The 14,855-nt window shown below is 35.6% G+C and overlaps 1 protein-coding gene across 2 annotated transcripts in view; it reads right to left on the reverse strand.

Moving 5' to 3' along the window:
- Nucleotides 1-14,855, reverse strand: part of tbc1d22a (TBC1 domain family, member 22a) — a 153,815-nt gene that overhangs the window by 79,212 nt on the left and 59,748 nt on the right. For both annotated transcript variants that reach the window (XM_051107327.1, XM_051107328.1), the window contains exon 9: nt 3,928-4,034. In XM_051107327.1, the coding sequence (XP_050963284.1) occupies nt 3,928-4,034 (107 nt within the window). The remainder of the gene's footprint in view (nt 1-3,927; nt 4,035-14,855) is intronic.

The following is a 14,855-nucleotide window of genomic DNA, read 5'->3' on the forward strand; positions in this document are numbered from 1 at the left end:
TCGCAACAGCGTACTGGCAGATATAATGATTATGAATGTGTCAGGGAAAAACAGCAAGGAGTCTGCATTAATGTTTTAAGAATTTATTGACAAACTAGTGCTTTCTTTGTTTTCGGCTTAAGACATAAATCCGCCGACACTGACTCGTCATCTCCGCAGTAGTGATGCGCCTCAATGCATGTTATATACGGATTACATAATATTTGAACATTTGATGTCTATTTGAATTGGTTCATTTAAAAGTAGACATTTCACTCTCTATAAATATGTTCTTCATGTCAGTAAGGCAAGTATACACAAGTTCAAGAGACCGAGACAGCAGAAAGCGCACCCTGTTTTCTTTAATTATTTTGCTAAAGCACAACGTTTTGTTGTTATTGTGAGTGCACACAAATAAACGTAGTCTTTACAGATTTGCAAGATGTATTACTCTTATCTTTATGATAAGAAATGACAGAGCATTTTAAGTGCAAGTGCACCGGCGCCTCCATCTGTCATGCACAAAGTGCTACTATTCAGCTTCCATACTCCGCACACACACACACTTGAATAGCGCACAGTTTACTAGGGTAACATTAGATTGAGCGGCAATGTAAAGTTGCTACTTACACATTTTAGATAATAAGCCATATTTGAGGTCAATGAATGATAGGTGAGCATTTGGATGTCCTGGCCAATGTACTATATTACCACATAGACCAGCCGTTAATGATCTGTCCATCATGTCCTGTGATTTTTTTTTTTTTCTCTGCAACTAAGCGACTAATGAAATTTTGGTCGATCAAGCCTCTTCTTGTGGACTATTAGGGGGCAGCCCTAAACATCATACTAGTGCAATAAACTCACCAAATAATAATAAAATAGTACTATTTAAATTGACCAAATTATAGGAATCATTGTAAAACCAAAATTTATCTGCCTAGAACAATAGTCTCAACATTAAAAAGTCCTAATTACACAGCTCATGTAAGATATAATTATGCACAGAAGAGCACTGCATTACAGTAAAAGCAATGTGTCTGTTTTATCTCTGGTTATCATCAGTATGCCAAAGAAACTGTTCATAGAGCTGTATTTGTATTTAGCTTTGAATATTCTTTTAACAAAGGCTGACGCATAAACAAAACCCCTTTTATACTTATTCCTGAATATACACCATAAAGTGTCATCTAAAATAATTATACATTACAATAGCAATGATATCACTCTCTATTGTCAAACACAGGAGGGAAATACAATACTTGTAATTAACAACTTTTTCTACCCTACGCTTCTAAACGCAAGCACTCTCCAGAGACCCGAACACAATTACGCACGGCTGAGACTATAAAATCACGCTAAAACTACACTCTGAGTTAACAACCACTCTAAAACACCGACACGCACACGCAGAGAGCACGGCACTGCCGACGCTAACAACTTGCGAGCAAGTGTTCAGAGCTATCAGCTGCCATGGTGTGAAGGTGTAAGGAAAACAAAGGGTGGAGAAAAATCATTAGCACCTAAGAGAATCTGCTTTGTACACACAAATTACCGCAGTAATTAGAGACAAAATACCACAAAAGCTTTGGAGGGCCTGGAGAGCATTTCAATCTAATACCAGTGAGGAGGGTTGATTCGCTGCATACAAATGCTCTTTATGTGTGAAGAGACAATCGTCTAAAGCCAGTGCGTGAGAGTGCATTTCTGTCTATACGCACTTCAAACACGTCGCTGTAATTGGGTGTTTCTTCAATTGCGGGCGCTTTGGCGTCTCAAGGGTTGAATTTTATTTTTATTTAATCATTTTTAATCTCTTTTGTTATATGAACGTCATGCTAAAACTGTCTTCATTTTTTTTCTTTTACCTTCATTAGTCTTTTTTTTCCCTGCTACTTTTCCCAGACTCTGACCTTCAGTTTTCAAATGTCAAAATCTTCGGGTCTTTGAGATCCAAGCTCGGAACCGCTTCGCCCCCTGAGATGAGAGAGCAAGGCGCTGTGACTATCGGAGACTGCATTGTCCTGTATGTTCACGATGCCTCAGCTAAAGGTAGGATGCACACTCACTGCTTCCTGCTGTTTCTTGCTTTCGCAGTGCAGATACCCACGTTCTTGAATGCTGACAAGAGTTGAGATGCATAACACCAGATTTTTGCCCATATCTGATATGCCTATATTTTCAACTCATTTTTGGTTCATTTTACAAGTATATTGGGGCTTTTAGGTAGCGTTGTAACTGAAAAGGTAACTGAGTCACCGATTTGGAACAGCAAATGCACAGTAAACAATAAGCATTAATGTACATAACACACATATAGGGTAAAACCAGCTTCAGTGTCTAATTCACTGAAATCATGAAACATACACAAACTTTTGGAACAGCCTTTATGTTGAGAGCCTGTCAGTGATGCCTTAAAGGAGAAGTTGACTTCCAGAACAAAAATTTACAGATAATTTACTCACCCCCTTGTCAACCAAGATTTATTTATCATGTCTTTCTTTCTTCAGTTGTAAAGAAATTTTTTTTTTTGAGGAAAACATTTCAGGATTTCTCTCCACATAGTGGACTTCAATAGTGTCCCAGAGTTTGAACTTCCAAAATGCAGTTTAAATGCAGCTTCAAAGGGCTATAAATGACCCCAGCCGAGGAAGAAGGGTCTTATTTAACAAAAATGTATAATTTATGTACTTTGTAAACCTCAAACGGTCATCTTGTCTAGCTCTGCGTAAACTCTGTATATTCCGGTTCATGACAGTTAGGCTATGTCGAAAAACTCCCATCTCATTTTCTTCTCCAACTTCCTCGCTGTTTTACATTTCTTTGTAAAGGGTGTTTGACACAGAGTTCACCAGTATATGGAGAGAAATCCTGAAATGTTTTCCTCAAAAAAATGTTTACAACTGAAGAAAGAAACACATGCACATCTTGGATGACAAGGGGGTGTGTAAATTATCTGTACATTTTTGTTCTGGAAGTGAACTTCTCCTTTAAAATGCTGCCTATAGTTACAGACCAAACAAAACAACCAAATTCTATATTCAAATTTCAAAATCAGACTTCGCAAGATAAGAGTGTTTGAAAACATTCAACAATCACTGGCGCTGATAGCCTCGTGGCCCCCCTCTCTCTCCCACTTTGCTTCCTGTCAACAGTTACTGTCCTATCACAATAAAGGCAAAAAGGGCAAAAATATCTCTAAAAAAACGTTCAAACGTTTAACAATGTGGATATTGCATTTGCTAAACGGTTTGGATAACAAGGGCAAAAACAACAAATTCTACTATTCTCCTACTGTTGGACACTACTTGTTAGACGACAAAACAAATTAACCAGTTAAGCGAAAAATGTGTTGTAAGTGAGTTTAATTTCTAAGTCCACAGGGCCAAAAGTGCCCATAGCTGCAGCAACACCCAATTACAGAGTCTTTTATCAACAAGGAGGAAAAAAGTGACAGACCAGGCCGCACGGGAATGTTTTGCTGTCTTCCGGGGTAGAGCACTGTGGAAATATGGGGATGAGGACTGCAACCACCTAGCTTTATACCGCAACGTGTGTCCCCGTCTCTGCTGCGTAAACAGCACGGGTGTTTTATGGCCTTAAATCAATTAGAGACGAGGCAGGCAAGACAAAGTGAATGTGGGGCGGAGGGTCGCTTTGCTTTCCCATGACAATTCGAGCACCGCCAGGCCCTTTGGATAAGGAGGTTACGTCCTGCCTGTGGTGCAGAGTGAGAATATTCATCATGGATTTTATTCCTGGACAGGCCGAGCGAGGAAAGGCAAGGAGAGGAAACGGGACGGGGCACCTACACGCAGGGGAATCTCGCCGCGACACATTCGTCTCTTTCCCAGTGGTGCTCTACTCTCACACACACACACACACACACACACACACACAGAGTGAATGTATCAGGCCCGCACGCTGGCAGATAGGGAATCAATTTACCTGAATCCCGTCCAGGAGCTTGCTCATGCACCAGAAGCTGTCAGCCTCGATGTTCCGCAACACCTCTTCCTGCAAGCTGGAAACATTGAAATTTTCCACCTCTTCCTCTGCAAAGAGCCAAAAGACAAAAGAAAATAAGAAACAGACAGAGAATAAGAATAAGAGTGAAAGACAAAGAGAAAAACGGAGGAAGAGACAGTAAAAGAGACAAGAGTATAGAACGATTCACCCTACTTATGGAAATCTTCAATGAAAGAGAGGTTACATTTCTGCCATTTTTGGGGGCATATATACTGAATGCATTCTCATGTTCAAAAAGACAGTTTCAAAAGAGCTTAAAACAAACACACAAACACACACAGCAGTTTCTGGGAGTAGTCACACACAAATGTCGTTCAGGATAACTGAACATTGCCGAGGGGCATTTACACTCAGGGATTTGCAGTGCCAAAAACACAATCTTTAAAACAATGCTCAACATCAGAAAAAATGCACTTGCTAGACAAATCCATTTGCATTTACACACACATTTTTTTTAAAAACAGCCAATACATTTGCAAATCAATAAATACATGAATACACGTAAAATATAAATACACTTAATGAATAAAAATAAACAAATGATGAAAGACTTCGAAAAATTCATTTAGTATTAAACAAATAGGTTTATTTAGTTAAACAATTTTATAAAGCACATTTCTGCACTTGTTCATTTGCTGTTTTTGATTTCGTCACAATTTTTGTTGTACCTCAATTTATAAGCCTGTTGACATCCGAGATTTTTTTTTTTTTCTGCTGTCCAATACAGTTCTATGTAAAAACATTTTAAAGATCATTTTACACAGACATGTTATAGATGTTGAAGAAAAAAATAAAAACTTAAAATAATAATAATTTGTGCATGCCCCATTTTGCACTCTCACAATTGCCAGTTACAGTATTTCATGGTTATTTTAGTATTGTAAATATACTAGTATAGCTTTTTATTAATATTCTGAATTTGTTTTTATTTTTAGTTTAAAAAAATACATTTTTGGTTGTGTGTTTTTCACATTTTATTTAGATTCATTTCATTTTACATTTGTATTAGTTTTTAATGACTAATTTTAATGATAATTTAGTTTATTTTAGTTACATTTTTTTTTATGTTATATTTTAGTACTTCAAGATAAACTTGAAAGAGAGAGAGAGATTTAAGATGTTTAATGATTTTTAAAGAAGTCTCTTCTGCTCACCAAGCCTGCATTTATTTGATCCAAAGTACAGCAAAAACTGTAAAATTTTGAAATATTTTTTACTCTTTAAAATAACTTTTTTCTATTTGAATACATTTTAAAATGTTATTTATTCCTGTGATTTCAAAGCTGAATTTTTAGCATCATTACTCCAGTCACATGATCCTTCAGAAATCATTTTAATTTTCTGCTCTGCTGCTCAAAAAACATTATCTTTAATATTTTGAAAACGCTGAGTCGATTTCTTTTTCAGGTTTCTCTGGTGAATAGAAAAGTTCAGAAGAACAGCATTTATCTGAAATAAAAATCTTTTGTAACATTATAAATGTCTTTATCATTAAATGTCTTGATTCATTTAAAGCATCCTTGCTAAATAAAAGCATTAATTTCTTTTACATTTTAAAACATATTAAAATAGAAAGCACTATTTTGAAATAGTAAAAATATTTCACAATATTAATGCTTTTGCTGTATTTTGGAACAAATAAATGCAGGCTTGGTAAGCAGAAGAGCCGTCTATTAAAAAACATTAAAAATTATACTGTCCAAAAACTTAGAGTACTTACATTTTATTTCAAGTTAATTGTTTTTTAATGGCTTCAAGTCTAAGTTTTAAGTCCAGTTTGAGTAACCAATAAACCTGGTACATTTAAATGAAAGAAACCTCCAATTTGAATCAATAACCATGTTTGCACAGGTAAATACAAGAACACACAAAAACGGTACACTGGTCATTCTTTACCATATCAAACACACAAATCAGTTTCTTCACTGAAGATCAGAATCATTTTCCTTGTGCAAAGGGGAACGCAAGTGTAGATTTATTTAGTAACCGCTGTGAACGAGTCAAACCACAGCTCTGACAGGCAAGTCACAGGTTGAGCAGAGAAAGGGTATCACAGAACTACACACACACAGTGCTGCTCCGTCTCCTTGGCAACATGGGTCTAACCTTAAAGAGTACGGCGAGCTCTGGCTGACAGGACCAGTGGGCTGCTGGGAATATTTGCAGTGCTGCGGTTTAGTGAACGGCTGTCCAGCTTCCAGGCCGCCCACTGCATTAGTACAGTCTAGAACGCCACCGGTCCTCTGCGCTCGTCCTAGACGCTCATCACTGTCTGCTGTCTGATAGGTCACAGCAGAGAGGAAGCCAAGATGGAGTATGACTCCCAAGGTAGGGCAAGACAACGCACAAGTCTGTAGAGTTTCGGTCTGAATGACCTCCAAATGGTGGACAAACTCATTGTGCTTTCACATAACAGCCTTCTGCTCAGGAATGAAAGTACTCATGAGGCTTTCAAAGTGTGTGTGTGAGTGTGTGTATGTAAGGGGGGGTTGTAATAAGGCAGTGTTAATCTCTCCAGTTGTGAGAGTCCCTTAACAGCACTTTCACTCATCACAAAACAAGGACACACAAAGAAGAACAGATCAGAAGATGAATGCATAAAACAAGCCAACAGCACCTCCTGTGGTCATCAGTGGAGTTGCAAGTAAATGACTTGCTTGTGGTATTAGCAGCGGTCTCCTATTCAGTAGCCCCACTTTGGACATTTGAGTGACATTTACAAATGCCTGAATGTCATTGCAATAAATAACATTAACTCTGTAAAGCCTGACAAATGAAATTATAGTCCGACAAATCTTTTTGGAATAGAACAGTTTGTTGAATCTTTAGATTTAAAAAAAAAAAAAAACACACACACAACACTTTTTGTTGTAGGCTTTTGTGGCTTATGTAGAATTTTATAATGAGAATATGGAACTAGTACTTGAGGAAAAAAACAAAAAAACTAATATTTTTCTGCAAATCAGAAGCTCAAATAGTTGCTGATATTTATATTTATCTGTAAGGTAGTATAAAAATAATATCAAATATGAAAACTTTATATTTTAAAAATAAACTAACAAATACTGATAGCTTGTAGATCCTTTTAATAATATAGCAGGCTACGCATATAAATTACATATACAGTCAAACCAAAATTTATTCAGACAACTTGTCTCACATTATCACAGTTTATTCGCTATAGTTTAGAAAATGGTAATAAAATATGACAATAACTCAGAGCTAAACTGTGTCAGAACAAATTCATCTTGATAATGTAAGATAACTTTTAATCAAAATGTATGTAAAGGACTACGATCATTCAGTTCAGACAACTGTTAATATTTACACAACTATCAATAATATCAGTTGTTAATATCAGTACCAAGCGATAATTTTGTTCAGTCTGTGGTGTAAAAAGGTCACATTAGCAATTAAAGAAAAACACTTAAGCAAAACATGGTCAGGTCAATGTGTCTGGGGGGACGTATTTCTACCTATACTAAAAGTCCTTCTACTCCCTAACAAAGGTATAAGCTATCAATCAGACAACAGAAAGCATGTAGATGATTTTTTTTTTTTTCCTCCGGAGAAATTTATGTTGTTACTTTAGAGGCTTTTAAATTAAAATTAAAAATTTAAATATAATACAGTAAGCTTCATAGGATTAAATTTATTTCTTAACTTATTTATTTATTTAGTCATACAGTGGTGGAACATGTCCATAGTTAATGTGAACTTTAAAATGCAACAATTACTCAAAAAAATAAATCAAGCAGCATCTGCAAACAAATGACCCTAATAATCCTTTCTCACAACTTCTCTTTTCAGCTGAATACAATTACATTTGCATTTTTATGTGCATCTATTTTTTTTTTTCAACAATTATACTGATGTTGTTGAATTGATGTGTGATTCTGGTTAAGCTGTAAGTAAAATTATAATTTAAAAAAAAAAACAACAAAAAAAAAAACAATTATACTGATGTTCACAATACACACTCTACATTACTACAATAGATACCCTTATACACACATACCTTTAGTTTATATTTATTTTCACATCTTCCAGGGGTGACTCAATGAAGTCTGACACTGTTAAATGAGCTGAATAGTATGTATTATTGATGTGTGAATAAAAAGCTTCACACACATTCATGCACGCATACATAAATTCACAAAAACAGAAGGTGTGTGACTCCGTGACCACAGTGCCACCCTGTGAAGTCACCATCCCACCATCTGTCTGAAGGCATTGCAAAGGAAAAGAGCAGATGTCTGTAAACATACAGACCAGAGTTGACAACATACCAACTGTACAGCCTGCTGCAAAAATTTATTTCCCAACGGTCTCCGCTAACGTATTGCCACTTTATGAATTACACAAGCCACAGACAGGTTAAAATGCTGCTTTAATCAACTGAATGCTTGTAATACATAAATTAAAATTAATTTAATTTAAAATGGATCATAATTCTTTTTTCAACAATCATTAATGAATTAAATACAATATAATAAAAAAAACTATTGTTAAATAATAGTTGAAGTCAAAAGTTTACATACACCTTGCAGAATCTGCAAAATGTTAATTATTTTACCAAAATAAGAGGGAGCATACAAAATGCATGTTGTTTATTTAATACTGACCTGAATAAGATATTTCACATAACAGACGTTTACATATAGTCCACAAGAAAAAATAACAGTTGAATTTATAAAAATGACCCTGTTCAAAAGTTTACATACACTTGATTCTTAATACTGTGTTGTTACCTGAACAATCTTCAGCTCTTTTTTTTTTTTTTTTTTTTGTGATAGTTGTTTACGAGTCCCTTGTTTGTCCTGAACAGTTAAACTGCCAAACTGCCTGTTGTTCTTCAGAAAAATCCTTCAGGTTCCACAAATTCTGTGGTTTTTCAGCATTTTTTGTGTATTTGAACCCTTTCCAACAATGACTGTATGATTTTGAGATCCATCTTTTCACACTGAGGACAACTGAGGGACTCATATACAACTATTACAGAAGGTTCAAACGCTCACTGATGCTCCAGAAGGAAAAATGATGCATTAAGAGCCAGGGATTTAAACTTTTAAACAGAATGAAGACATGTAAATTTTTTCTTATTTGCCTTTTTGTTATTTAGTACTGTCATTCAAAAGCTACAGAGGATACTTGGATGTTTTCCAGAAGACAAAATTAGTTCATGACCCCTTCAAAAAGTTCAAATTCAAAAAGTTTACACCCCTGGCTCTTAATGCATTGTGTTTCTTTCAGTTGCTCCAGAAGGATTACAATGAATTAAGAGCCAAGGGTGTAAGTTTTTTTTTTTTCCTTCTGACTTCAACTGTATCACAATTTATCATAACTACTTTAAATTTTAATATATTTTTCAAATGTATTGTACGCCTGTTCTTTCAAAGCTACTCCAGTCTTCAGTGTCACGTGATCCTTCAGAAATAATTCTAATGTGCTAACTTGGTAACATTTCTAATAATTATGAATTTTAAAAACAGTTGTACTGCTTACTATTTTCATTAAAAAAACATACTTTTTTTCCAGGATTATGTGGTAGAAATGCAAAATAAAACAGCAGCTATTGACTGATTGATTGTATTTTTTTTTTCTTTGCAATTATGTAAAAGTCAGCCTTTGCTAAATAAAAGTAGTAATTTCTATTCTAATCTACCTGACCCCAAACTTTTGAACAGAATTTGCTAAATTGATTTTATATTTAAAGCATCTGTGAGCACGGATTGAAACTTTTAGGCAGAGTTAATGGAGCAATGACTACTAAAAAAAAAATGTGGATTTACAATCTCCTCTTCTTATATTATATAATCAATAGGTAATCATAGTCTTTTTAATTCAGTGCATTTATTCAGGTTAAGTTTTTCATGATTTATCAGCGTTAGAGCTCTGAAGGTCTGACCCATGTCAGTAATGCAGTAATAATGTTTACCCTGTTTATTGTGCTTTCTACACAATAATAAATATTAACTTGTATTGTAATTTATTGTTTAATTGAATATATATATATGATGGAATAAATCTCAAGCTATGTTTTTAGTTTGAGTTTTGTCCTTTTTTTTTTTTTTTTTATGTAATCCTGATCTTATGCTTCCTGACTCATGCTAGCAGCAAGGAATATGTAAAGACCAACTATGCCCGGGGTCATGAAGGTCAATAATGCTCCACATGACTCCACTAACACATCTCCATATTTTGTTCCAGTTGGCTGAGACCCGAGTTCCAATGGGGTACTGACAAAACTCAGCCTTGAAGGGAAAAAATACTGCCTGTGCTTGCTGTAACAGGCATTTTCAGGGGTTGTTTAGGGTTGAGAAGCATGTGAACACAACAAAAGTACAGCCTCCAAAAGTATCAAACAGCCACTTCAGAAGAGAAGAAATTCTTTTGGGCGAGATGTGACACATCTGCAACAGCTGCTTACAAATGGAGAACATAGTGTGTCAATTATAACCAATCAATCTAGAAACCAAAGTGTACTTAGTTCTACCGGAATGTTCTTATTATGGAGAGATACCAATCTCCATGTTATAATGGTCAACTTGCATCATATGTGCATTGATTTCTAATTATATTAGACTTGCTGTCACTTCATTTCTGCCAGATACCTGTTTGCAGATACCATAGTGAACATCCTAATAGCAACCTGTGTGTAGTTTATTCTTTTTTTTCCCCCTCCATACTCATGTATCAATTAATTATTCCATTTCATCATATCATTTGATCACACATTTTTTATTCTATTACTTTCCCCCCTTAGTCTTACAGTGCTTTTTTTATTGCTGCTTAGAGAAGTCCACTTCCAAAATAAAGATTCACATACAATGTACTCACCCCTTGTCATCCAAGATGTTCATGTCTTTCTTTCTTCAGTCATGAAGAAATTATGTTTTTTGAGAAAAAACATTTCAGGATTTTTCTTAATGTAATGTACTGCTATGGTGCCCCAATTTTGAACTTCCAAAATGCAGTTTAGATGCAGCTTCAAACAATCCCAAATGCGGATGTAAACAAGTCCAGCCGAGGAAGAAGGGTCTTATCTAGCAAAACAATTGGTTATTTTAATTTAAAAAATACAATTTAAATACTTTTTAATCCCAAACGCTCATCTTGTCTCGCTCTCCCTGAGCTCTGCGTATTCTGACTCAAGACAGTTAGGGTATGTCGAAAAACTCCAGTCGTATTTTCTCCCTCAACTTCAAACATCATTTCAAAATCATCCTACATTGCTGCAGAAGTACCGACATAGTCTTTGCAAAGTGAACATGCAACGATTATCAAACACTCTTAACAAAAAAGTTAAAACAGCGATATACAATGATTTTGAAGTTGAGGGAGAACATGAGATCAGAGTTTTTCGACATACCCTAATAATCATGAACCGGAAAAAAAACAGTCCAGGCAGAATAAGACAAGATGAGCGTTTGACATTAAAAAATTGTATAATATAAATTGTATTATTTTTATTAAAATAACTGACCGTTTCGCTAGATAAGACCCTTCTTTCTCAGCTGGGATCATTTACAACCGCATTTGGGATCGTTTGACACTGCATTTTGGAAGTTCAAAATCGGGGCGCCATATCAGTCCATTATATGGAGAAAAATGCTGAAATGTTTACCTCAAAAAACATAATTTCTTTACGACTGAAGAAAGAAAGACATGAACATCTTGACAAGTACATTTTCTGTGAATCTTTGTTTTAGAAGTGGACTTCTCTTTTAATTGCTGTGGTTTAAAGACATATTTGTCTCCATGAGTTAGAGATAAGAAATTGTCTCCATATCAATGTCACAGGATGCAGTGAAGCAGTAATTTTTCATTGCTTCATTTCTGTTATATAAACACTTGTTGAACTTGATTATTTAATAAACCCTGTTCTTTTTCATCATCATTTCCTAACTAGCTTCCTGCTACTTCACAGCTTCTTTTGTCAACCATTCAGGCTGACAGAAAACTTCTATTTAATGCAGTTATGTTAAATGATCTTGGTATCAGACAAGACTTTATGTTTTTTTTTTAAACATATGTTTTTTAGTTTCAGAAAAACTGTGCTGACTGGTTTTGGATACCAGATAAAGTGGATGTCTTCTGAGAGGATCTAGTAAAGAAACTGGTTTCGAAATTCTTGGCAAAGAGATCTGATCTAACATTTTCGGCATAGTCGGCAGGAACGTATGCACAATCTAACGACAGAAATCAATTAGAACTGCAACAAACTGAATCCTATCTGAGGCAAAATTGAGGGTGACTAAACAGCACTTTTTCGGAGAAAACTCCAATAGATTAACCCAAAATGAATGTTTAATGGCAAACATGTTGAAGATTAGCTAACAGATTGTTCATTCATTAAGTGATAAGCTGTTTCCATACTAAAAGCAGTTTATTCAGTCTATTATCTACCCTTCACTGAAAAAAAAATTCTCGCCAGTGTATCTCTGTTACACTTTCTTTTGCTAACCTTGAAGACTGGGCTTAAAGGGACTCTGTTACTAGCAATCCTGAAGACCTTGATTGGCTGCTTCAGGTGTGTTTAATTAGAGCTGGAGCTAAAGTTTACTGGAAGTAAACACAACAGAAATGAGAGAGATTTTATTAAAGACAAATTTCTCCCCAAATGATCAAAACTCAACTTTGACTCCTGGGGCCAAAACTTCTCATCTTAAAGGGGTCATCGGATGTCCATTTTTCACAAGCTGATATCAGGGCTCGACAAGAAGGAGTGCCCGATGGCCCGGGGCAAGCATGAAAGACGCTCGGGACAGTTGACGAATTTGTGGGTCGTCTCAAAAGTTTACCATTATCACGGAAATATTGTTATGTGTGGAAATATTACAAACTCTTTAAACATCCATTAACAGAGGCCAGAGACGCTGAAGACGAACACAAAGAGAAAAAAGTACTTTAGCAGGCAGAGCAAGATCACGGTTCACAATACGCAAAATATTGGAAATATTATTTTAAATATTAAAACGGGGGTTTATATGAATGTATCTCTGAGGGAAACTGACTGCTTTAAAAAAAGTTTACATAGCGTTTTCTTTTCATTTGCCTCTGTATAATGCATTTAATGTAGCGTTCATAAGCCCCGGGCTGCTTTGTTTACAGCGGTAATCAAAGAAACGTAATATCACTGTTATTCCATAAGCGCCACCTGCTGGCAGAGTTTGCGTTCTTTCAGTCTGTCTGTCTGCTGTTTTTCCCTAAAGCATCTTTTCATTTGTAATAAAATATTAATAATAATGAAATAATTTTTGAACAGACAAATAATGTTTGAACTTTAGATTTGCTAGTAGGCTTTGCTGTGGTATCAAATTTAGAATCAAGAATTGTACAATTTAATTGGTACGTAAAATTTTGGTGTCATATATGCTATTAAAATACAAGATAAAAATAGTCAAAAACAATAATAACAGCAACTACTTAAATTTTTTTGTGGCAGGGCCAGTGACAATTTTGACTGGGCCAGTAACATACTACGGTTAAAATTTCTCAGTGGTAGTGTAAAAAACACCCTTTTTATCTTGTCAAATCAGCCTTGTTCAGAGTGAGCCATTCTATTGCACGTTCCTTTAAATGCTAATGAGCTCTGCTCACCCCGCCCCTATCTTCTGTGGGGTGAAGAGACAGTCTGTTTACTTTAGCATTTAGCCGAGTTTAGCCGTGAAACTTGCTAACTAGCACATTAAGAAAGGCGATTTGCAAAGATGCATAAAAACCCTTATACTACTTCTGCTGTAGGTGAAGCTTCATCACAAATTATTAGCACAAACATAGGCGCATTTCCTTCTAAAATGAACTAACATTAATTAATTAAGATATTATATTAAGTAAGATATTTCTTATAAAGATTACAAAAATATCACTGGGTGGATTTTTATCATAATAAGCTGGTTGTGTACACACACTGCCAACACAAATTTATGTTCAAACAACATGCAAAAGTGAGTTTGGCATCCGATGACCCCTTTAAGTCTTAAGTAAAGTAAAGTAATCCAAGTAAAGTAGGCAGAAGAGTGACTCAAGACTCACTCTGTGTGTGATAAGTCAGGCCCGGACATATTGAAAAGCTGGTCTCCTTTTTAAAAATGAACCAGGAGCCTTCAGTTTACTTCAAAGCCACACCTGAGAGCCACAGTTGTATATATCTGTTAACATCTCAAAAAATTGTTTTAGGGCTCCATGACTGTAAATCAAACATTCTGTAATATGACCCCCTGGTACAGTGTGCATATTGGTCTTTAAACTGAATAAAGTTTCCCGGCCACTGATGGATAACCTGATGACATGGTCTTTGAGTACTTAGTGATTCTTTTTTTTTTTTTTTTAGCAAATCCCTGTATACTGATTGAAAATTAAAACTGAGGGTATGGTTTCTCGATTTGTGAGTTTTGAAGGTACCATACTGCTCTAAGTTCAAATCTCTTGAGTAGCAGTTTATTTCTTCACCAACATTATCTTCAAAGCAGATTCAGTGAATGCAAACATAAATAGACACAGAACTGCCAATTTGAAGTATCCACAAAGACGTTCTTTTGAGTCTACCATCACTTCCTGTTGGCCTGTATCATCTTCCTGCATACAGGGGTGAAGGGTAGATTCCCCCTGGCATGCTAAAGCATCCAACTGCAAGGAGCTGGAATCGCTACTGACGTTTGACTCTACACCTCCCTGTAGCACCATATGCCCTCTTTTTGCAGGCCAATGCAAACGGTCAACATCAGGTTAAAGGACATGGCGAGCTTTTGCCAGCCTTTTAAACTATCACCCAAGAAAGGCTGGAAGACACTTTTCCACCCACAGGAAGTCATTGCCACAGCACTATCTGGTGAATTATGCAA

Source organism: Labeo rohita, chromosome 4 (assembly GCF_022985175.1).
Source record: "Labeo rohita strain BAU-BD-2019 chromosome 4, IGBB_LRoh.1.0, whole genome shotgun sequence".
NCBI lineage: Eukaryota > Metazoa > Chordata > Actinopteri > Cypriniformes > Cyprinidae > Labeo > Labeo rohita.